This window comes from Dendrobates tinctorius, unplaced genomic scaffold, assembly GCF_039654945.1.
Source record: "Dendrobates tinctorius isolate UK_male_01 unplaced genomic scaffold, ASM3965494v1 ptg000084l, whole genome shotgun sequence".
Lineage (NCBI taxonomy): Eukaryota > Metazoa > Chordata > Amphibia > Anura > Dendrobatidae > Dendrobates > Dendrobates tinctorius.
Window position 1 is genome coordinate 33,644,108 of NW_027361752.1, and position 24,921 is coordinate 33,669,028.

Sequence of the window (24,921 nt, forward strand, 5' to 3'; positions counted from 1 at the left end):
GGATAATGGAGATTTTGAATCTCTGCGTACACTTTTGGACACTGGACACTTGTGGATTGTGTGCGGCCCACTGATATCTGAGCGCTATGTGACACGCTCGATGGCACAGCTGCCTGTGACCAAAGTGACGAGAGGATAATGGAGATTTTGAATCTCTGCGTACACTTTTGGACACTGGACACTTGTGGATTGTGTGCAGCCCACTGATATCTGAGCGCTATGTGACACGCTCGATGGCACAGCTGCCTGTGACCAAAGTGACGAGAGGATAATGGAGATTTTGAATCTCTGCGTACACTTGTGGACAGTGGACACTTGTGGATTGTGTGAGGCCCACTGATATCTGAGCGCTATGTGACACGCTCGATGGCACAGCTGCCTGTGACCAAAGTGACGAGAGGATAATGGAGATTTTGAATCTCTGCGCACACTTTTGGACACTGGACACTTGTGGATTGTGTGAGGCCCACTGATATCTGAGCGCTATGTGACACGCTCGATGGCACAGCTGCCTGTGACCAAAGTGACGAGAGGATAATGGAGATTTTGAATCTCTGCGTACACTTGTGGACAGTGGACACTTGTGGATTGTGTGCGGCCCACTGATATCTGAGCGCTATGTGACACGCTCGATGGCACAGCTGCCTGTGACCAAAGTGACGAGAGGATAATGGAGATTTTGAATCTCTGCGTACACTTGTGGACAGTGGACACTTGTGGATTGTGTGCGGCCCACTGATATCTGAGCGCTATGTGACACGCTCGATGGCACAGCTGCCTGTGACCAAAGTGACGAGAGGATAATGGAGATTTTGAATCTCTGCGTACACTTTTGGACACTGGACACTTGTGGATTGTGTGCGGCCCACTGATATCTGAGCGCTATGTGACACGCTCGATGGCACAGCTGCCTGTGACCAAAGTGACGAGAGGATAATGGAGATTTTGAATCTCTGCGTACACTTTTGGACACTGGACACTTGTGGATTGTGTGCGGCCCACTGATATCTGAGCGCTATGTGACACGCTCGATGGAACAGCTGCCTGTGACCAAAGTGACGAGAGGATAATGGAGATTTTGAATCTCTGCGTACACTTTTGGACACTGGACACTTGTGGATTGTGTGCGGCCCACTGATATCTGAGCACTATGTGACACGCTCGATGGCACAGCTGCCTGTGACCAAAGTGACGAGAGGATAAGGGAGATTGGTTTGCTTTTAAAAAAGCAGTTTGCGGAGCAGTGGGTAAACAGCAATGCCAGCGTGTCAGGAAGCCTTAAAAGGCAGCCCAACAACCAACACCACTGATACACCACAATATAGCCTCCCCTTGCACTGCACACACAGCGACTTGTGTGTTGTGCAGGCCAAATCGCTAGCAGCAGAAGCAGTTTTTTTGTCTTCTTCCCTGCCTAACGCTCTCCCTACAGAATCAGCAGCAACCTCTCCCTATACTAAGATCGGCAGAAGTAAGATGGAGGTCGGCGTGCACGCCCTTTTATACCCCCTGTGACGCCCACCAAAGCAAGCCAATCACTTGCATGCCCTTCTGAAAGATGGTGGTGACCCGTGCCTATGTCATCACATTGCCCACAGTGTCCGTCGATCCTGATTGGCTGAAAAAGAGCGCAAAACAAACTTTTGAAACGCGACTTTGGCGCGTAAGTCGCCGACCTCGTGGCCGACCTCATCCTAGGGTCGGGTTTCGTTTCATGAAACCCGACTTTGCCAAAAGTCGGCGACTTTTGAATTTTTTCGACCCGTTTCGCTCAACTCTAGTGGTAACCATAAAATGACTGGAAATTATTATTATTATTATTATTATTATTATTATTATTTATTTATTGTTATAGCGCCATTTATTCCATGGCGCTTTACATGTGAGGATGGGTATACATAAAAACAAGTACAATAATCTTAAACAATACAAGTCATAACTGGTACAGGAGGAGAGAGGACCCTGCCCGCGAGGGCTCACAATCTTCAAGGGATGGGTGATAATACAGTAGGCGAGGGTAGAGCTGGTCGTGCAGCGGTTTGGTCAATCGGTGGTTACTGCAGGTTATAGGCTTGTCGGAAGAGGTGGGTCTTCAGGCTCTTTTTGAAGGTTTCGATGGTAGGTGAGAGTCTGATATGTTGTGGTAGAGAGTTCCAGAGTAGGGGTGATGCGCGAGAGAAATCTTGTATGCGATTGTGGGAAGAGGAGATAAGAGGGGAGTAAAGAAGGAGATCTTGTGAGGATCGGAGGTTGCGTGCAGGAAAGTACCGGGAGATGAGGTCACAGATGTATGGAGGAGACAGGTTGTGGATTGCTTTGTATGTCATGGTTAGGGTTTTGTAATGGAGTCTCTGGGCAATTGGGAGCCAGTGAACGGATTGACAGAGGGGAGAAGCTGGGGAATAGCGGGGGGACAGGTGGATTAGTCGGGCAGCAGAGTTTAGAATAGATTGGAGGGGTGCGAGAGTGTTTGAGGGGAGGCCACAGAGCATGAGGTTGCAGTAGTCAAGGCGAGAGATGATGAGGGCATGGACTAGGGTTTTTGCAGATTCTTGGGTGAGGAATGAACGGATGCGTGAAATATTTTTGAGTTGAAGTCGGCAGGAAGTGGAAAGGGTTTGGATATGTGGTTTGAAGGAGAGATCAGTGTCAAGGATTACTCCGAGGCAGCGAGCTTGTGGGACTGGGGAGAGTGGGCAGTCATTTACTGTAATTGATAGGTTCGTAGGGGGGGTCACGTGAGATGGGGGAAAGATGATGAATTCTGTTTTGTCCATGTTGAGTTTCAGATATCTAGTGGAGAAGAAGGATGAAATAGTGGACAGACATTGAGGGATTCTGGTTAGTAGGGAGGTGATATCTGGTCCAGAGATGTAGATCTGTGTGTCATCAGCATAAAGATGATACTGAAAGCCATGAGATTCTATGAGCTGTCCCAGGCCAAAGGTGTAAATAGAGAACAGCAGGGGCCCAAGGACTGAACCTTGTGGGACTCCGACAGATAGGGGGCGAGGTGAGGAGGTGGTGTGTGAGTGGGAGACGCTGAATGTCCGGTCTGTTAGGTATGATGAGATCCAGGAGAGGGCCAAGTCTGTGATGCCGAGGGATGAGAGGGTCTGTAATAATAGGGAATGGTCCACTGTGTCAAAGGCAGCCGACAGGTCCAGGAGGAGGAGGACAGAGTAGTGTCGCTTGCTCTTGGCAGTTAAGAGGTCATTCGTGACCTTAGTAAGGGCAGTTTCAGTGGAGTGGTGTGACCAGAAGCCAGATTGTAAGCGGTCGAAGAGGGAGCAAGAAGAGAGATGGGAGGACAGTTCAAGGTAGACGTGTTGTTCCAGTAGCTTGGAGGCGTATGGGAGAAGTGATATAGGGCGATAGCTAGATACAGAGGATGGGTCAAGAGAGGGCTTTTTGAGGATAGGTGTGATGGAGGCATGTTTAAAGCTTGAGGGGAAAACACCAGTTGTTAGTGACAGGTTGAAGAGATGGGTTAGGGTTGGGATGAAGACTGTGGTGAGGTTTGGGATGAAGTGGGATGGGATCGGGTCGAGTGCACAGGTGGTGAGATGTGATCTTGAGAGTAGAGTGGAGAGTCGATCTTCTGTAATGGTGGAGAAGTTGGTTTTGAAGGTGGAGGGCTGGGAAGTCGGGAGGAAGGGCTCTGAGGGTTGTTGACCAAAACTGTCCCTGATGTTATCAATTTTCTGCTTGAAAAATGAGGCAAAGTCTTCAGCTGAGATGAGTGGGGAGGGAGGAGGTGCTGGGGGCGGAGGAGAGAATTGAAGGTGTTGAATAACTGTTTAGGGTTGTGAGACAGGGAGGATATGAGAGATGAGAAGTAGGTTTGTTTAGCTGTGGCGAGTGTGGTCTTGAAAGTAGTGAGGGACTGTTTGAATGCGATGAAGTGCTTGTTGGAGTGGGATCTTTTCCATCTGCGCTCAGCAGCCCTGGAAGCTCGCCTCAGCTCTTTGGTCAGGCTGGTGTGCCAGGGCTGTCTGTTGATTTTGCGAGTTTTGGTATGTGTAAGTGGGGCAGCGGATTCCAAAGCTACAGCTATTGTGGTGTTATATAGAGCGGCAGCGTCATCCGCATTGTGTAAGGAACTTATATCTGTAAGAGGGAGGAGGGATTCAGAGAATGAGTGTAGGTCAAGGTGTTTAAGATTCCTGCGAGGGTGTGAAAGTTTGTGGGGTGGGGATTGTAGACATGGAGTGAAGAGGGAAGAGAATGTGAGCAGGTTGTGGTCAGAGAGAGGAAGAGGTGAGTTAGAGAGGTTAGATAGGGAGCAGAGGCGGGTGAAGATGAGGTCCAGTGTGTGGCCATCTTTGTGGGTGGCTGTAGAAGACCATTGAGTGAGGCCGAAGGAGGAAGTGAGAGATAGAAGTTTAGTGGCAGCTGAGAGGGAAGTGTCGATGGGGATGTTGAAGTCGCCCATGATGATAGTAGGGATGTCCGCGGAAAGGAAATGAAGTAACCAGGTGGTGAAGTGGTCAAAGAAGGTGGTGGCTGGCCCTGGGGGGCGGTAGATGACAGCCAGTTGGAGGTTGGAGGGGGAGTAGATGCGCACAGAGTGCACCTCAAAGGAAGGGAGGGTAACAGAGGGTGGCAGTGGGATTGGGGTGAAGGAGCAGGTATCTGACAGGAGAAAACCAACTCCTCCACCATGTTTGCTGCTGGGGCGGGGGGTGTGAGAAAGGTGGAAGCCGCCATACGAAAGTGCAGCAGGAGAGGCTGTGTCAGAAGGGGTGAGCCAGGTTTCGGTGATGGCGAGGAAGGAGAGTTTGGTAGTAACAAAAAGATCATGGATGTAGGAAAGCTTGTTGCAGACAGAGCGAGCGTTCCACAGAGCTCCTGTTAGTGGGACTGGGGAAGCGGGGGCTGGGTGAATGGGTATAAAGTTGGAGAGGTTACGGAAGGTTGTGATAGAGTGTGGATGGGAGGTAGAAATGACTGTGGGAATGTGGTGAGGAGGACCAGGATTTGGGGAGATATCGCCAGCAGTGAGAAGGAGCAGAGAAAGTGTTAGCAGGTGGGAGCAGGAGAGGGCATGAGGGGGCTGTCTGTGTTTGGAGACAGAGGATTGTATGTTAAGGAACAGTTTTGAGGCGGAGGTGAGGTGGATGGGGAGGATTGAAGAAGAGATGAACAGTTCCTTACTAGGAGTAGGGATTAGGGGAATTAGCAGAAAGTGAAGGATTATTGGGGTGAAAGTGAAAACAAACAGAAACATTGTTTACAGTGACTGTGTCCAGTTACCTTCAGTTCCCTTCTGGTTCAATTCTGGTTTTAATTCTTAAATTAATCTTCACACTTCTAGCACACACTTATAGCAATCACAATGCAGACTGAAGTCTATGCAGACTTGTGCTCTGCAATATATGTACAACTAAGTGCAGTCAGGTGTGAAGCAGAGAGGAGTGGTCTCTGCTCATTTTGGTCAGACAATTAAGAGTGGACCAGATGTATATGATCAAGCCAGAGTAAACAAGGTCATAAATAACACTGGGGTAAGCTGGGGTTAGCTGAAAGGCATACCATGTGAATGCTAGGTGCAGAGGCAAGTCTATGTGCAAAGCTGGGTGATGCACTGTGTGTCCTTCATAGACAGACAGCAGGAGAGCAGGAGAGCTGGGTGGATGGACATACCATGTGAATGTGCTCAAGTGATTGGATGGGGTAGAAAAAAAGAGCCATCTCATATGGTATCCCATAATATAATAATATATATATATATATATATATATATATATACAGGGGTTTGACAAAATAATCTAGACACCTAACGTTTTGTCATCATAATCTTCGAACATGTTATAAACATGCAAACCGTGACATATGGTAATGTTTTGTAGTTGATTATTTGTGCTATGTGATATGTGTATGTAAATTAACTGTTTGTTTTGCAGAATTGTAAGAACATTGATGAGAACCTGATACCAATGGCAGACCTCTCTGATTTTCAAAGAGGCCAAATTATTGGTGCTCGTATGGCAGGCGCTAGTGTAACAGAAAGTGCCCGAATGCTTGGCGTGTCAAGAGGTACTGTCTCCAAAGTAATGACTGCGTTTGAAAGAGAAGGAAAAACGTCCGCAGCAAAGCACAGGTCCGGCCAAAAGGCAAATTTGACTGAGAGAGACCGTCGGACTATAAAGCGAATTGTGAGAGAGGATCGCAAGACCATGGATCCGAAAATCATTGCTGAGCTCATTGAACAGCTACAGAACCCAGTTTCCATGAAAACTGTTCGTCGGGAGCTGCACAAATCTGGATTCCATGGAAGAGCTGCAATTCGAAAACAGATGCTCTCAATGACAAATGTTTCCAAGCGTTTAGAGTGGTGTAGAAACCTCCAGAATTGGTCCCTCGAGCAGTGGAAACGTGATATTCTCAGACAAATCATCGTTTACCCTATTTCCCACCTCCGGCCGAGTGTACGTTTGGAGACAGTCAAAAGAAGCATTCCATCCAGACTGCCTTCTCCCAACCGTAAAACATGGCGGAGGTTCTGTGATGATTTGGGGTGATATTTTGTGGACATACGCCGGGCCAATGATATCCCTTCATGGAAGAATTAACAGCCGAGATTATTTAGGCATTTTGGGTGACCAAGTGCATCCTATGGTTCAAGCACTGATCCTGGAGGGGAACGCCATCTTTCAGGATGATAATGCACCAATTCATACAGCTAGAATCTTTAAAGCACGGCAGGAGGAACATTGTTACGAAGTTGAGCATGTCATCTGGCCCTCACAATCCCCAGACCTCAACATTATTGAGCATTTATGGCAGATTTTATTGATTCAAGTTAGACGTCGATTTCCGCCGCCATTGTCGCTCAAAGAACTGGAGGGTGTTTTAACTGAAGAATGGGCTAAAATTCCTTTGGAAACAATTCACACCTTGTATGAATCCATACCTCGGAGAATTGAGGCTGTAATCAACGCAAAAGGTGGACCTACACCATATTAAACTAACTTTTGTTGATGTTTCCAAGTGTTTCCATTATTTTGTCCAACCCCTGTATATATATATATATATATATATATATATATATATATATTATTGTCATTTATGCCTTAGACACCCAAGCTTCAATTTTTAATTTTGGGACAATTGGCCAAAGGGACATATTAAACACAATACCACCGAGTAGTCTCTGTTAAAAAAATATAACACTTTGATTTATTGTGTTTTTACAACTCTGACATCTGTGATATATCACTCTAACACCTGTAATACAGCGCAACTGACCTCAACGTGAGAAACTCAACGGGACTTGTAATAATTCAGTCTTTAGATTAAGTAACCATAGAGGGCTATGGAGTCGGTGAAGCGAGACAAGTGAATAATGCTGCCTTATTTACTCTAGGCCCGTTTACATTTTATTTGTTTTGTTTTGTTTTTTTGGGTTTTTTTTTTTGCTCTTTATTTGCTTTCTATGATTTACCCACCACATTCTGTGAAGTGAATCATGGAGGTATACGATCCGTCTGTCTTCTGACAGTAGATTTGGTGTGCTTGTAAAACAGACGCCGGGCACTAATGAGACTTTATAACATTTTCTATTAAGAGTGATATATTCACAGCAGGGACCGGCTCACAACACTGGGATAATATTAGATCCTGTATTTTTAATATCTCCACCTAACTGCTCACATCCCTGGATAAAGTAGAATTTAATTTGCTGTAGTTAACAGACCACACGGCTTCCTCTAATGCTCACACATGCTGGGAAAAAAGTGAGTATACTTCCTATATTTCTGTCTAATCATTTTCTTTACAATCTTACCTGTAGCGGATTTGTTTCCACTTCTATCTTAAAGACAACCTGTCACTTGCAATAAATATATAATATTTTCACGTGGTGAAAACGCCGTTGATCTCTCGAGTTCGGCGCTGTTTTTCTTTTGTTCCTGCGCCTCTCCGTTCCTGTGATATAGCCCTCTCTTCCCGGAGTTTAAATGTAGCCTTTTTAGCCAATAGGGTTTCATCCCCACTCTTCTCTGTGGGCGTATTCATGAGGAACACGCCCCGTTGTCGAAAAAAGACTAATCTTATATACAGAAGTGGCCATATCTCAGGAATGGAGAGGCGCAGAAACAAAAGAAAAGCATCGCCGGATTCAGGAGAACAGCGACATTTACATCAGGTGTGAAAAATAAATATTAATGGCAAGCGACAGTTCCCATTTAATATCGGGAATCCAAATGTCAGGAATTTAAACAGATTGTCTCTCTTTTAAACAATCATTTTTTGTTAGAAGGTTTCCTGACAATAAGTTGATCACAGGACATTCTCTGATTTAAATCCCTAGCAATCAGGAACAATCTGTGAAGCAGCAAGTGACAGGAGAAAAGAAGTACTGCATGAAACCTAATGTAATGAACCAGCTGGTTATGTAAGGCTATGTAGTGTATGACAAATCGTCCATTTTTCATCCAGAAAAAAAACATGGATGATTTTTCATCTGTATTGTCACTGTTCGCTTTGGACATTCTCATGACATCTATTTCTATACATCAATAATTGAAAAATTATATCAGGCCAAATACAGTTTTCTATGTTAATAACTGAAATGGATTTGCACCAATTCCCTCTGTCACAGGTCCATATGGCATCCGTTTTTGCACATCCACTGAAATATATATTTTTTCACATGGACAGCGCTTGTACTGAAAACAGTTTTGTGCGAATTTTCCTTAAAGGGGTTGTCCACTACTTGGACAACCCTTTCTCAGGCCCAATGTTCGGGCCTGGTAAAAATAAAAACACTTAGGCCGGGATCACACTACCGTGTGTGATGCGAGAAACTCGCATGAGTCTCTCACATCAACACCCGGCGCTGCTGCCGGCACTCAGGACGGGAGCTGCGGCTGCATGTATTTCTATGCAGCTGCAGCTCCGGTCCTGAGTGTCGGTGGCAGCGCAGGGTGTTGATGCAAGAGACTTGTGTGAGTTTCTCGCATCACACAGGGTAGTATGAGCCCGGCCTTATGTTAACCTCCCATGCTGGTGCCGTTCCAGCTGTGTTGGAACTTGAATTCCAGGGCTCACATGTGGCTGTTACATCATGTGAGCTCTGTGCCCAATCAGTGTTGACGTCATTGTCCCACCTTTGGACGTACACTTTAAGTAATCAAGAGGAACTGAGAGCTGCGGCTGGCCAAACACTTACTGTTAAATCACTTATACGTCTGAAGGCAGGAACAGTGACACCAGCGCTAATTGGTAGCAAGACTCACATGACGTAACAACCTCACATGAGCTACAGGAGAGCAAATGCCAACACCACTGAACGGCGCCGACACTGGAGGTGAGTATAAGCACTTTTATTTTAATGAGGCAAAACATGTGGAATGAGAAGGGTTTATCCAAGTAGTGGACAACTCTATTATGAATGGGTCACTGAGGAGGATGGCAGGAACAGGCTAAGCCACCAGAAGACCAGAGAGGTTGGTAACTAAGCGGATTGCAGAACCCTGATCCTATCAACACAACTAGCAGTAGCCGTGGAGAGTTACTACGATGCCCTAGACGCGTCGTCACAGCCAGAGAACTAACTAAGCCTTAAGACAGAAAGGTGAAATCTAAACTGCCCCGGAGCAGATCCCCGAAGGAATGGACAGCCTCCAAACATATATTGTCAGTGAGACAAGATGAGACACAAACACAGGCAGAGAACAGACTGAGCAAAGGGTGGGGCCCAAGCTGTCTAGACAGGATAGAAAAAATACTGTCTGCAATCACACACAAAACCCTAAAAAGTCCAACACTTCTGATATACAAAAAACCTGAGGCCACACGACCTCAACCCTGCTAGACCAGCACTCTGGTATAAACTGGCAGCAAAGCAAAAAGATACTAACATAACAGGGGACTGAACAAGCTGTAACATGTGAAGCAGGGCCCAGCACTGCCCCCAGCAGGGAGCACCCTGAACCCTAGCAACAAAGCAGAAAGCAAAAAAAAGACACAACCAGATTAGATGCAAAGGATTAGCAAAAGAATCACTTAACTGACCCATGCAGATCAGGCAGGGGACAAGAGAACTCCAAATGCAAAAGGAGGAAAATCACCAGCAACCTTCAAGAGCAGCCAGCTCAATTATATGCTCCCAGCCAGTAATCTCAGGTTCACAATTATTGTCGTCAGGTGGGGAACTTCCATCAACCTGGCCAGCTCCATTACTCTCAGTAACCACCAGAGGGAGCAGAGGGAGCTTCAGCTCAGAGATCCGAGGAAGGGAATTCACAACACAACTCCTTTAGAGAGTAGAATGTTTTGTTTCTCATGAGCAACTCTAGGATATGCCTATACTTTATGTTCAGATAATTTCTTATCCCATGATCATGAGAATGAAGGACCACATAACTATTGTATATTGTTTCCCGTTCCATTATTTCATTGCTCAGTGGCGCTCCTCACTGTATAACTAAGCAAAGAACTGCAGCCTGCCCTGTTCACTTGAACACCACATATGTTCTCCATTTCAAGGACAGTGCTCTTACCACTAGATGGACAGGCGTTGACATTGCAGGATCGGTTGATTGCACGCTTTCCAGTACAGTATCTACCGCTGTTTCTTGGAGCAGGGTCATTACAGTGACGATAGGCAAACTGGACCCCTCCTCCACATGTTCGGGAACATTGCCCCCAAGGCCCCCAGGAGCCCCAGTTTCCATGACTGGAGATCTGAAATATTCAATAAATTAGTTAACTATAATAAAAAAACAAAACACATTTTAAATCAAGGTGGATCCAGACAGAAGATACCAAGAGGACAAAAAACAATTGTATGGTTGTTGTTCATCCTCTTATTCCTCTATGACCTTCTTACAGGGGTTGGACAAGATTAGAAAAATCTAGCAGCCTTCTTCAAAAACATAAGCACACCTGTCCTCAGCCCTGCAGTCTTGTCCTATTCAAATCAATGGAGCAGATATAAGATATCAAACGCGACCTTCATGTTTTTCTAATGCCTCAAAACCATGGGGCTGATGGAAATAGTCAGGCTCTATTTAGACATTGAATAGAGTGGCAGGTTGCGTGTTTGACCACCACTCCATTTAAACTCCCATTCCTGACAATTGTGCAGTGAGGAGGAAAAGGGGTCTTGGGATTACAGTTCTAGTGATCGGTGGGGGGTTCCATTAGTGGTAATTAGACAATTCCACATCTTTCCGGTAGGTAGGTAATAAATTCCATTGTAGAAGAAAATATTTTAAACTATCTATACTTACCGAATAATACTTCTTCTTGGTTTTGTCAACACATTTTCCATGAAGACAGATCCTTCCTTTTCCACAGGGTGTTCCCTCCACTGCCGGCAGCTTCTTTGTTAGACAAACCATCTGACCTTGTCGGACGACTGCACACCATAATCGTGAGCAGACATCCATACCAGGGCACACTGTGTATGCCGGTCCAAAGGCCAGCTTACATTGGCGGACGGCGTCATAACTCTGTCCTGGAAGTTCTTCCGGACCCAGAATTTGATTTCTTGGTTGGTCCAGCAAACAGTTTCCTGAAAAATAGATGAATTAGAAAACTTGATTTTAACAACATTAGCCATAGGATATTAGTCAGGTGGCAAATCGAAATGTACAGGGGTTTTCTCCAATTCTTCAAAAGTGGGAAACAATCAGGAAATGTTACAATATAAAGAAAGAAGCATTACTTAACCATTCAATTCTCCACCAGTAATGGAAGTGATGACAATCCCACCTGTCATTTACATGACCCCAGAAGTGAAGTAATTTTCTCAGGGGTGATGATTACATACATGGCATGTCATTACTCAGGCCAGTGATTGGCTACTGTGGTCAAGTGAATTATGGATGGGACATCAACACTTTCATTACCAGGTATGTCCAGCAGAAGAGGGAAACAGAGGTACAGAGGTGACAGATGGTGCATGCCAGGGGTAAGTAATGCTTATTTCTTTATTTTAGAGCATGCCATACTCATAGCGCACTTTTGAAAAATCTGCAACACCCTTTATTAAGCTCAAAATTTTCAAAATGCAATTTATTCCACCCTCCCTAAGTGATAATAATCTCTGATGCTTACAATAGTGGCAGCTACTAATAGGAAGCGATACAACACCATGAAGGTGAATTATACATTTCTTATTGCCAACAAGCAAGGAGATTTGCCGATGTGCCAGCTCATCTGGGAGTCCAAGATGTACCCATTTTTCATGAGCTGGAAAACATGTTGTATAAGCTCATGTATGAACAGGAGCTTCATTGAACATTTACAAAGCTGGCATTGGAGGAACCCTGAGATACAGTCAAGAGAGTAGACGTGGGTGGTCTAGATCCAAGTGCCCAATGTGGTGCCTAATTGAGTTAAAAAGCCCCTCACAGGGAGAACATGGAAAGCAGTGGGTTTGAGTCCTTAGTATATAGTATCATTACTAATATGGCGTTCAATTTTGGGCTCCAGTGCATAAAAAGCAATAAGCTGACCTAGAGTCAATGCAGAGAAGAATGACCAAAGTTATTGAGGCAAAGAGTGGACTGCAATACCAAGACAGGCCATCAAACTTGGGATTTTTCAGTTTGAAAAAACGATGGTTTAGGGCCAATCTTATTACAATGTACAAATATATGAGGGGACAGGACAGAGATCTTTCTAATGATCTTTTTACCCATAGGCCTGTGACAGTGACAAGGGGCATCCTCAACATCTATAGGAAAGAACATTTAATTATCATCACGGATGGTGATTCTTTACTGTATGAGCAGTAAAACAATGGCTTCTTTACAGTGCGAGCAGTGAGAATATGGATTATTTACAGTGCGAGCAGTGAGAATATGGATTATGTACAGTGCGAGCAGTGAGAATATGGATTATTTACAGTGCGAACAGTGAGAATATGGATTATTTACAGTGAGACTATGGAACTCTCTGCTTCATGATATTGTAATGGTTGATTCAATAAAAAAAAAGTTCAAGGAGGGCCTGGATGCCTTTATTGAAAAACATAATATTACAGGGTATATGTACTAGATTCTGCGACAGGACTATGATCCAGGGAACCAGTCCGATTGCCGTATGTGGAGTTGGGTACGAATTGTTCCCCTAAAATGAAGTAATGAGCATCTGACTCCTTTTCCTCTAGCTCAACACATTAGGTTATCGGTTGAACTTATATCTTCTTTCACCCTTGAAACTATAAAACTATTACTCTATCCTTTATTATTTCTTTTTCAATACTTTAGGTACAAATAAAATGAAAATGATAAATATCGGTTCTACAATGGAACAATCTAAAAACTCTGTGTGGTTCCAATTCCTAGAAAATTCAGGTCTGAGAAACTAGAAACCCCCTTTCCGGTAATGAAAAATGAAACTTTTTTTTTTGGCCGAAGGGACGACATTGTAAGGGGAAATTTAAGCAATTGATGGATTTTATTGAGAACAAGATTGCGGAGCCAAAGATTGAAATCAATAAACAGACTCGGTACACTCCCATACAACGTGCCGTATTGATGCCATGCCCAGGGAATAAGCCTAATGCTTTCCATATCTTTGGCTAAAACAACCTCTCTTTTAAAAGGGTTTTCATGACTCTCAGTGATTTTAAGCAAAGGCAAAAGGTATAAATACAAGCGCCCCCATGGAATTCAGCAAAGCTCTGTTGACTCTCAAAGAATGCTCTTTGGCTCAAGGCCACCAGGACTCAAACACTCGTGCCCTTGTGCCCGCTGCTAGCATTGTAAATCAGCCCCAAACGAGTAGTTGAGTATTATGGAAAGAAACACTAACATGTAAACCGGAACATTAAAGCAGACTGCTGGTGGAGCATAAAAGGCCAATGTCTGCTGTAATTTCCAAAACAGAATCATTGTGACCTCATCTACCCTCTGCCTGTGTTTAAGAATTCAGTTCTGCTTCCAGAAGCTTTTATCAATTGGTATGTGTATTGTTCGCCGTTCCACTGACTGGCAGAACACTGTTTAATAGGAGCCATGATCATGGAAAGTAATTACTGAAACAATCTATTTAGCGACCCCCGCATTACAGTTCAATCATTGGATCACATTATACCAGGTTTCTGTTGAATTCCTCCATATAGGTAGAAGAGCTGAGGTTGAATTTTCTCTAATACCTTGTATAATCGGCTGAAAAAAGTGATTATCAGACCAAGAGTATAAAAAGGATTTGTTACCGGTGAACCTACGCTGTCAGAACTCATTGCGGCTTCTTGGCTCTCATGTGGTCCTACTGGATCAGAATTTTGGAAATACAGGAGACAGAGGTAGATGCATTGGCACACTTGGGGGAACACTAAGCTGTATTATATTATCACTATCTAATATATACTTACCTAAAACTGTCCATCATCCACTTCCATCCGGACGTCCTCGAATCCCATAATTCACTGCGCCGACCGGAAGTACGCCAACCGCCATATTGGAACACCCAAGTGATGGATGTTCCAATATGGCACCCGCTGGTGATACCAGCCCCTTGCGCAATGCCACCAGCTGGTCACCGCCGCACACCCCGCCATTGGGACTCCCCTGCTACAAGGACCCCATGCCGCAAGGACCCCTCCCCACTGCTGGGATCCAGGCCACCGCTGGGATCCAGACCGCCGCTGGGATCCCGGCCGCCGCGATGCAATAGCATCAGGCCTCCATCTAGTACTTTATAAGCTTTATATTCAGTGCCCTACTATACAGTACTTATATTATTAGTATTATATTATTAGTATTAGCTTTCCGAAACTAAGCCTTCTTAATAAAATCCCACATTTCTACATAAGTCACCTTCTGCGTAATACTTATCCTTATCCAATAGCTATGTGCAGGGCAAAAGAAACTGGATGTATAAATGTTTTTCTCTGTCGTTCATGTTGGAGCTCGATGAGCAGACTTGAAGAGAAAAACATGATTTTAGGATACTCTGGAAGTATTTATGTTATATGCTATGTGTCCATGTAATGGTTGTGATGTGGGTTTCAGAACGCTAAGAGTTGTCTCATCATCCGAAATGTTTGTAAGAACAAGCAACTTTGCATTTTATTTCTCAATTAAAATACTTTCCTTTCTCAATAATAAAGAGATTTTCAATCTTATAGCTTGGTAGTGGCCAGTCTTCTAGGCATGGAACGCAGTCCTTAGAAGCTCTTTTGAATAGAAGTTGGTTGAACCCGGCCAGTTTCAGTGCTCCTGTGCATAGTCTGGAGAAGTACCTCAATCATGCCACTGGTCTGAACTGTCCATCAGTCATGAGAGCACACCTTCCTGTAAGCAGGAAAGATGTAGGCTGGGGAGCAATGTGCTACTGATTGAAAACTTTAGATAACTATTTTAAGGGTTTTTCTAGCATGCTGCCATATTGTTTTGAATTTGTGTACTGTGAGAAATTATACTTTTTGCTTAAAACATGAGCCCTTTGTGTCTAAATGATCATATGGCCTTGTCTATGGGTGTCTCCTAGACTACGAATTGTGGTTTTTATGGGAAGCTCACCATTACACCACTGTAGATTAGAGATGGGTGGACACCTAGATGTTCGGGTCTGGCGGGTCCGGCAGAACAGTTACAAAATGTTCAGGTTCAGGTACCAGAACAGTACCCGGACCTGAATCTGGACCCCATTCTCTTGAATATCTAGTGCTTGCCAAGCTGTCATGTGCATGGCAGCGCAGCAAAAAATGCTTATGATTATCGGTAAAATCATCACCACCAGTCAGAAAGCCACGGTTCCCACGCTGTCAGAACACAGTGTGAGCACGCAGCTGTAATCAGAGGTATAAAGTTTACCTCTGATCACTGGTGTCAGCTGATAGGACTACTGCTCCCATCAGCCGATGCCTGCTGCCACTAATAACAGCGAGAGCAGGTGCGGCTGATGTAATTATTCATCTGCCGGCACCTGTGCTGTAAATAAAAAATAAAAAAAGAGGGTTTCCCTGTATTTTCTATAACCACCCAGGCAAAACTCACAGCTGGGGGCTGCAACGCTCAGCTGTCAGCTTCAGCAAAGCTAATTATCAAGAATAAAGGGGTCCCCACACCGTATTTTTTAATTATTTATTTACAGCGCAGGCGATGAGTGATGAACACTCACATCAGCTGCTCTTGCTCTCACTGCTATTAGCGGCAACAGATGTCGGCTGTTGGGAGCAGTAGTCTCATCAGCTGACACCAATAGCCAGAGGTAAACTTTATACCTCCAATCACAGCTGCGGGCTCACGCTGTCTTTTGACAGCGTGGGAACCACGGCTCTCTGACCGGCAGGGGTGATTTTACTGCCGATCAGAAGCGGTGTTTGCCGCGTTGTCATGCACATGACAGGGCAACAGACACCTGGTGTTCATGGGGCCGAACCCGAACAGTAACATGGACTTCCTGGTGAAGTCCGTGGTAGGTGTCCATGCCCCAACAGCAGGTGTTCAGTACGGATGCCAAATTTTACTGTTCGGGTTCGGCCATCTCTACTGCAGATATTCTTTTGCGGTCCAATATTGGAAGATTTGCTAATTCCTTATCCTTCTTCACTTTTAAACAGCTTAGGCTACAGTAAAGCTGCTTCTGATGGCTAGCAAGCAGCAGCAACCTGGCATATGGCTTGAAGGCACAACAGTGTCATGCCTGAAGCAGCTTACACAGTGAACTTTGGCAGCTGAAGTATAATGTACAAGCTGATCCTGTCAACAAATATGAGATCTGGGAGCTGTCAACTTGTTGCTAACAAATTTTTTTCTTCTTTACAGAGGGAAGAAAAAGTACAAAGAGCAGAAAGCTAGCAATATACTGTAGAAATCAGAACAATACTTCTATGGCCATGGAAGACCCCAGATCTGCTAAATGGGTCAGCCTCATACTCTCATACTCAACGTTGACCATAAGCATTCAAAAGAAAAGAAAATATATATATATATATATATATATCACATCACTCCTTAACCTTTCATATGGAAGCACACCTATCAAAGTTTTTCTACTTCTAAAGAAACTGTAGAGTGAAGGAGGTTCATCTTTATCCCACCCACAGGGGACATGCATGAAAGTTCATTATTCCACTAAGATAATTCAACTTTAGAGTATTAAATTAACACCAATGTACAAATAAATGGTGATTTTGGCTTTAAATCATGAGGACATTTTGTTTTATCAGGGACTAATGAGCAGAGACATACTGTAAGATTGCAGAGAGAAAAAACACCATTCTGAATAATTTCTAGTGCTGATATGTGTTATACCGCTGCATTTTCCAAACGTTAATTTTTCGTGCAATTGTTTAATGTGTAATTAATGCCCCTTGATGCACTTGTGTTGAGAAAGCGAAATGCACAGAGTAGATGAAGGGCACAGGAGCGTTAACAGTTAGCCAGCCCTGCAGATGAGAGGAGTTTTTGGGAGTAAGAAGAGAGTTACTTTCTGGTTGGAACACAAGGGAGTGTGACTGATTAGGTTGAATATTGGGTGTCTGTGCAAAAAAGAGATTTTATGAGCTAGCAAGCCCTCAAACTGTACTGGATAAAGTGTCAGGCTGGATCTTAATACAGCCAGAAAATTCTGGATACTGGGAAATAGAACAGACAAGAAAGGAGCATTTATTTGATTTGAGTAGAGCCAGGAGGTCAAAGGAGGTATAGGGGTGGATTGTTGGTAACCCTGACACAGCACCAGCAAAGTGAAGCAGAAGAGTCAATGTGTAGACCCAGAGGTCTTAGTGAAGGAATACTGGACATAGCAAGCTCGGGCACAGGTATCGTACGAAGATGGGCTGTGATTAGTGAAGTAGATAGAAAGAATTAAAGGGAACCTATCAGCAGGATTTTGCTCAGTAAACTACAGACACTCTCAGGTTTGCGTTGTTATACTGATTACAATGATACCTTGGTTGATGAAATCAATCAGGTGGTTGTTGTTTAATCTGTATTTGCAGTTTTCAGTTAATTAGATTCTCGTGCTTGAGGCACCTTGCACAGGTGACTTATCCAGCCAATAAGAATGGCTATGAGAGTCAGCTGACATGTGGCCCACACCTGCTTGGAAGAATAAATCCTCAGTGGGGTTTAAAAGAGATGGCATAACTTAGACAGCAATTTAGTGTCCAAAATCCATCAAGGGTCCACAATGCAAGGGGGGCTTGTTTACATTCTGCTATTATCTGTTGTAATTCAGACTTCTATAGCCCTTGGATCAAGAGTAATGAGGTCACTGTTCTCTTGTTATGTCACGGCATTTTAAGAATAATTTGGGATTCTCTAATATAGTGATAGGAAGGGCACTAATTGGACTTTTCTTTTATTTTGCTATGAAGAAAGGGAAAAAATCCAGCGTAGTAAAACAATCCTAAAAATTGTTTTTTTTTTTAACTTAACATTTAGTCCATTGTATAAAATGGTCTACAGACCAAGACCATGTGTAAGGCATTTTGCAGAAACATGTCGGTCTTTTTTTTTTAGCTGTGATTCCCTCCCTGTCTACTTTCTTTGTTTTTTGGATCTCTATGGAGATTATATACAAGGAATACATGTTAAGTTTTATTTAAAAAAGACAAACATTTTTTTGTGAATATTTGGGATTGTTTTACTACAGTGCATTTTTTCCCTTCCTTCCTTGCAAGCTACCTGGCGGCTCTTGCCCAGCCCATATAGGTGTGAAGTGTCCCAGATTCTGCCTAGAGGACCGCCAGTGTGATGAGCTGACTCTATCTTTTTATAGTTTTGATATCTTTGATTTGGGTTTGAAAAAGAGCCTAAGGGCCCCATTACACCTATCAATGTCCCAGCGATCCCACCAATGATCCAACATGGATGGAATCGCTGGGACATAGTTAGCTGATCGCTGGTGAGCTGTCACATAGACAGACCCACCAGCGATCAGGACCAGCGAGCAGGCTGGTTTCCAATGCAAACAGCGGATATCTAAGAGCCGCGAGGCTCTTAGATACCCGCTGTTTACCCTGGAAACCAGCTCCCAGCGTGGCTGATCGCTGGTCTCTCACTACCACACGCAGCGATGCGTGCTGGTCAGCGGGAGACCAACGATCAAAAAAAAGGCCCAGGACGTTCCAGCGTGATCAGCGATACCCGGCGGGGGGGGGGCGGTCGCTGATCCATGTCACACACAGCAATATCGCTTTCGAGATCGCTGTGGCGTCAAAAAATCAGCGATCTCGCTGGCGATCTCGCTGTGTGTGACGGGGCCTTAAAGGTTCCCATGGAGTCTACATGGGGTCAAAATCTTGAAGACCTTCCCCGTATTACATTAGTTGACAAGTAGATGCGCTTTAACAAATTTTATCCATATGGAGTGGAATTTTTCTGTGAGAAAGTTGACATACCTTGAGGATTTTTGAAATGTGCAACATGCCAACTCTGTTGCATAACGAGCACATATTTGTTGTGGAAAACAAAAAAAAATCAGAAAAGAATGTTGCAAATAATGCAGTGTTACAGATTTTGCAATGAATTGCCTTCGATTTGCAAAAAAGTCCACAAGTTGCAGATTTGAAGCCAATGAGATTTTCTGTTTTTTTTCAGCTTGCAAAGGAAAATGTAAAGAATAAAATTCACAAGATTAGATTTGCATTTAACTTGTTGATTTTATCTGCAAATATCCTACATTAAACAGGGCCGTTGTCATCATGTGGTGACGTTACAGGAATAATGCAAGCAATAAGACTTTCCTATGACGTGCCTATAAGCCCCCTCTGCCATTTGGCTCTTGGGCACTACTTGCATGCCTAACTGTTCAGTCCACCCTTACTTTTCCAAGTGTTTAACCTCAAGCATTTCAGTAATGGCTAAATCAATTTCCACAGTCATTGACGCAATCATATACATGTTTATTTGGTAACTAGTAATTTTCCTAATTAGACATGGTAAATTCAAATCCATTCCAATTACAGACACCAAAAACCATACGGACTGTGTTAAATGAATAAAACGGGTAGAAAAAAAATATCTCTGAATGTTATTTGTCAAATCTTCATTGTCTTCACCTTAGGCAACTCATTTCCCAAGATCTGCATATAAATCACTAAAATCCAGAGATGGTTTCAATAGAATTGCGTTGGCTACGTAATAATAATCAGTAGCAACCACATGTAAAAGTCATTTATCTCCGAGAAAGTGGAAAAATAAATGACACGATCTGTACGTCCTAAACAAAAGTGTAGAAAGTTCTCGGAGTTTATTTGACAGTGTCCTCAAACAAACTTCCAGCAGTTACTCAGCTCACAGCAATGCCTGGCACTGAACTTCAATGGTTCGCTGCCATGGTCCTTGGTTAATGTTATTACGCCTGATAAAGAAATATGCTTTGTGTTTCTTTATCAGAATAATTAACTGAGCCAGAAAACTAATAGGACATGACAAAGGAAAGACTAGTCTCATGAAATAATAATGAAATGCATTTACTTTGTTCTTTTTTTTCGAGTTTGTAGTAAAAAAATTGTCTTCATCATTCTTTGACTTGCGGAGCAAAATTACAAGGAGGGTTCTTTCATGTATTTATAGAAACTATGATGTCTCCGATACAAGGGTGAACATACTAGATTATGTATATTTACTAGCTCTCCTGGATGGTTTCTGGGAGACTCTCGGACTACAAGTTGAGTTGGAAAATCTTGGTGCACCTAGAATCCTCTTGAAACCTCCCAAAAATGTCTGCTTCTCAAAAGTTTCTCATTTCGAGGGTATGGAAGAGGTGTGGAGAGCGTGAAGGAAAGGGGGAAAGAAAATGGACCAAGTGAAAAATTCTAACTTCTTACAATTAATTAATTCAAATAAGATTATAGACAGTGAGCCACTCAGATAGAGTAAGCCTAACCTTGGTTGATCTTTCCTTTTTGCTTCTAGGTGGTGGGAACTTGCACAGAACCCTAGGAAGATAGCATGTTTAATAAGAAAGGGCGGTGAAAACTTTATGGGAACGTCCTTCTGAATTGGTTAATGAAACTAGGTACCAAAATGGAGACCAAACTTGATCACTGATTAAGACCCTTCACTATATACAAGAACTAAGAAAGATTATCATTCCTGTCTGATACAGGAAAAATATATCTTTGTATCTTGTTAGCCAGTAGATAGAAAAATATTGAAATTTGAGAGTCCTCAGTGATTGATAACTTTTAATAGGTAACTGAAAAGATGGTAACAAATAGCATGCTATGCCTGATGAAGAGAAGTAGTAGCCTCGAAAGCTTGCAATTTATTACCATCTTTTCAGTTAGCCATTAAAAGGTATCGACCACTGAGGACTCTCAAATATTAATATTTTTCTCCCTAATCCAACACATAAGTTAAACAGTTATTCTCACCCACAAAAAAAACTATCCCCTTTCCACATGATAGAGGATAACTTGCTGATCCCCAGGGGTCCAACTGCTGAGACTGCCAGCAATCACAAGAATGAGGCTATGGAACCTTGAGAATATGGCTGTACATCCCAGTCTGGTGTGTAGTATAGGTGTGCATGGTGGACGCTGTTCCATTAATTGTATCGGGGACTGCCCTCCCTGAGCAATATTCCCCTCTACTCTTGCCTGACGTTCCAGCACTGACGGTCTAGAGGTCCTACCGATCTTTGTTTACAAGTGACTGGAGAATCACCGCTATAACCAATGAGCGGCCACAGTTTTCATGATGGGAGCCATGATGCACGCAGCATGGCACTTGACCAATGAGGCCAGTGATCGGCTGCAGTGGTTATATATCAGCCACTTGTAAACAAAGGCTAGGAACCACAATTATCATATGGATTTTGAGTGATTCCCATTACTTCATGATCAGTAGAGATTTGACTTATGGGACCCCCACCAATTCCGATGCTAAGAAGTGTCCGCAGCACTGTTTCTCCTTCCCCTTCCAGATCCTGTACCAGTTACTTTCTTAATAATAACCATGTCAGTCAGGACCTGTTCTTTACCCCATGTAAGTTCCCATCCAAATATCTGAATGCTGCAGCTGTCGGCTTCGCCTATATTCTTCCATTTCAAAGCAATAACCTGTGGGTCCTTTATAAATTCATGAGTCGCCCGTTTTCCTATCACTTTTATTTATTTTATTCAGTGCCACACTTCTGCCTGGCGTACATTGAGCGCCCTATTTCAGAACAGCTGCACTTTTCTGTATTAATCCAGGGTTTACAATTCTGAAGTTAAAACGTGATTTTCTGAGAACCGTTAATCTTTGTCTGAGTACATAAGTATATGTAAAAGTTTGTACTATTATCTCTAGCCCATCATATTAAAGTGTATGACTATCAAGTCTCGGAAAAAACATCTGTTTGGGATTAGGGCTGGTTTACATACGGCATTACCTTAAAAAGAAACTCAGGAACTGGTAAAATATTAGGAAACGGCATAAGAGCAATTGCTTAATAAAATATTACTATTATTATATACCGTACGTTCCCTCTGTTAAAACATATATGTCATTTCAGGTTAATTTTTAGGATATTCTGTTATATGTTCATGACGGACAAGACTGTTTCTGGCCATTATATAACTTACATCCTGCATTTTTCATCTGTTGTTCCCTTTATAGGCGTTATCTCCCATTTTCAGATGTTTATGAGCTAGTGTGTGGAGACTAGCTGCCATGATGTCTGCCATACAAAGTATACACAGACATGAGGGATTCCTACTCACCTGCCTCTTTATAGTGCATGCTTAGAAGCAGCAACAGCATTGAGGACATTCTACTCTAGCACTGAGCTGTGTAGCTGTACATCCAGCCCTGTGATAATATAAAATGATTCCTAGCAAACAGCAGAGCCATCTTTCACTTACCTTCCCCCTTTAATCTCTGATTGAGCACTGTAGCTGTACATCCAGCTCTGTGATAATATAAAATGCTTCCTAACAAGCAGCAGCACCATCTTTCACTTAGCTTCCCACTTTCATCTCTGATTGAGCACTGTAGCTGTACATCCAGCTCTGTGATAATATAAAACGCTTTCTAGCAAGCAGCAGCACCATCTTTCACTTAGCTTCCCCCTTTCATCTCTGATTGAGCACTGTAGCTGTACATCCAGCTCTGTGATAATATAAAACGCTTCCTAGTAAGCAGCAGCAGCAGCATCTTTCACTTAGCTTCCCCCTTTCATCTCTGATTGAGCACTATAGCTGTACCTCCAGCTCTGTGATAATATAAAACGCTTCCTAGCAAGCAGCAGCACCATCTTTTCACTTAGCTTCCCCCTTTCATCTCTGCATAGGCTTCAACAGGCTGCAATCTGATCCCTCAGTGTGCAACTGATAATAACTGCAGATTACGTTCTCTTGCCAGCAGTGACCTTGTACCCCAAAATTTGCACAAATAATCAGCACGATATAGCATTAGAATTTTTACTGAATGTCAATTTACACTTGGATATTTTTTTCAAAAGTGAAAATCTACTTTGCTTCCTTATAAATGTGTTCTGCTGCTGCAAAATTTCCATCCTCAAATCAGGATAAAAATTCCACTATGTGAAAACATACCCTATTTAATTACCAGAGAACATAGTCACCATTGTGAGAAAGGAACATACAGTATTGATAAATCAACAATGTAAATTTTTGGCAGACCTCATGGAAAACGAAATCAAGCCCCCCCAAAAAAGTCATATTCTCTAGGGAAAAGACATATGGAATACAGATAGGCAGAAGGGATGGCGGCCATGGTTGTGAAAACACAGCTGTGTTGACAAAATCAGTTTATGCTAAAACGATAAGCAGGGCCATCCAAAAAACGACACACGGACGGGGAGATCAGCGCAAGACGCCGTTTGGACCAAGTTCAACATATAAATGGAATTATGCTTGAGTAAATACACAGATAAGTATGCATGCTATCTGTACTGTGCAAACACTCAGCTACAAAGGAATTATTATCCCCAAGCTAAGAACATTACAAATCGCTTAGATTTATTTTTATAAAACATATTAAACTAAACATAATGTATAGCATTAGATAATAAAAAGAATATAGCCAAAACGTCCCTCACTCGAGAACTCGCCTACTATGTAAACATTACTGACATACTGGGAAATATTTGAAAAGAATATGCAAATTAGCTCTCTCAAAAAACTTACTTGTGCCGCCTACCCTATATTATTTCGCCAACCATGCTCTGTACAGATAAGGGGCAAGAACTCCGAAACAGCTGCCTGCAGATAAGTGATTCCCTATCCCTGGCCGGGTTTCAAGGCTTGTTAAAGGGTCAAACAATGACCTATAGCTGTTAGTTCCTTGTGGGTGGTCCTAGGGTCACTCTCCTTTTTTTCTAGGGGAGAGAGCTAATTTTGAATGTTTTAGTCAAATGGATCAATTCTAATAAGACTCATGGTCGTCACCTTCAGCAAAGTCAGTGCATCCCCAAAGATGAATTATAAAAGATCTAACAGGTACAGATGGAGGTGGACACATCATTGGTGCAACCAGGGGCCTAAGATGTAACGGAGCCTCTACCACCTCCAAAGCAGGTGGAACTGTATATTATGATGATCTTTTGGACTGCAAAGTGCCCGTATATTGTTCTTGCATAGGGTCCTTTTTCGGTCTGTCTCTGCCAGTTGGTACAGTAATGGTGGCAGTGATCAAGTTATCTGTTCCTAAAACACTAATGGTTCAATATCATCCATTAGGTTTATATGACAAAGTCAATGGAATCATTACATTTCAGAAGAGAATCAGCATGTATGATGGGTTTTTTCAACATTTACTTTCATGACAAATCAATCAGACATGTCTGAGAAGAATGAGTAGGTCCCAGTCCGTTCTTGGTCACCTCCCGAATTAGGGTTCATTCAGACATTAGGTTTTTGTGCTATCTGTGTTTTTCATGCATAGCACTCATACCTATAACAGTGAATGGGGCTGTTCACTTGTCCATGATTTTTCATGGACCACTTGGAGACATGTCCGATATTGGTCAAAGTGTCAGATCAAAAGTGATAAG

The 24,921-nt window shown here is 43.1% G+C and overlaps 1 protein-coding gene across 1 annotated transcript in view; it reads right to left on the reverse strand.

The window, feature by feature from the left end:
* ADAMTS5 (ADAM metallopeptidase with thrombospondin type 1 motif 5) overlaps positions 1–24,921 on the reverse strand; it is a 121,814-nt gene that overhangs the window by 36,504 nt on the left and 60,389 nt on the right. The window contains exons 4-5 of the mRNA XM_073584520.1: positions 11,241–11,524; positions 10,509–10,692 (exon numbers count right to left, since the gene is read on the reverse strand). Coding sequence (XP_073440621.1) covers positions 10,509–10,692; positions 11,241–11,524 — 468 coding nt within the window. The remainder of the gene's footprint in view (positions 1–10,508; positions 10,693–11,240; positions 11,525–24,921) is intronic.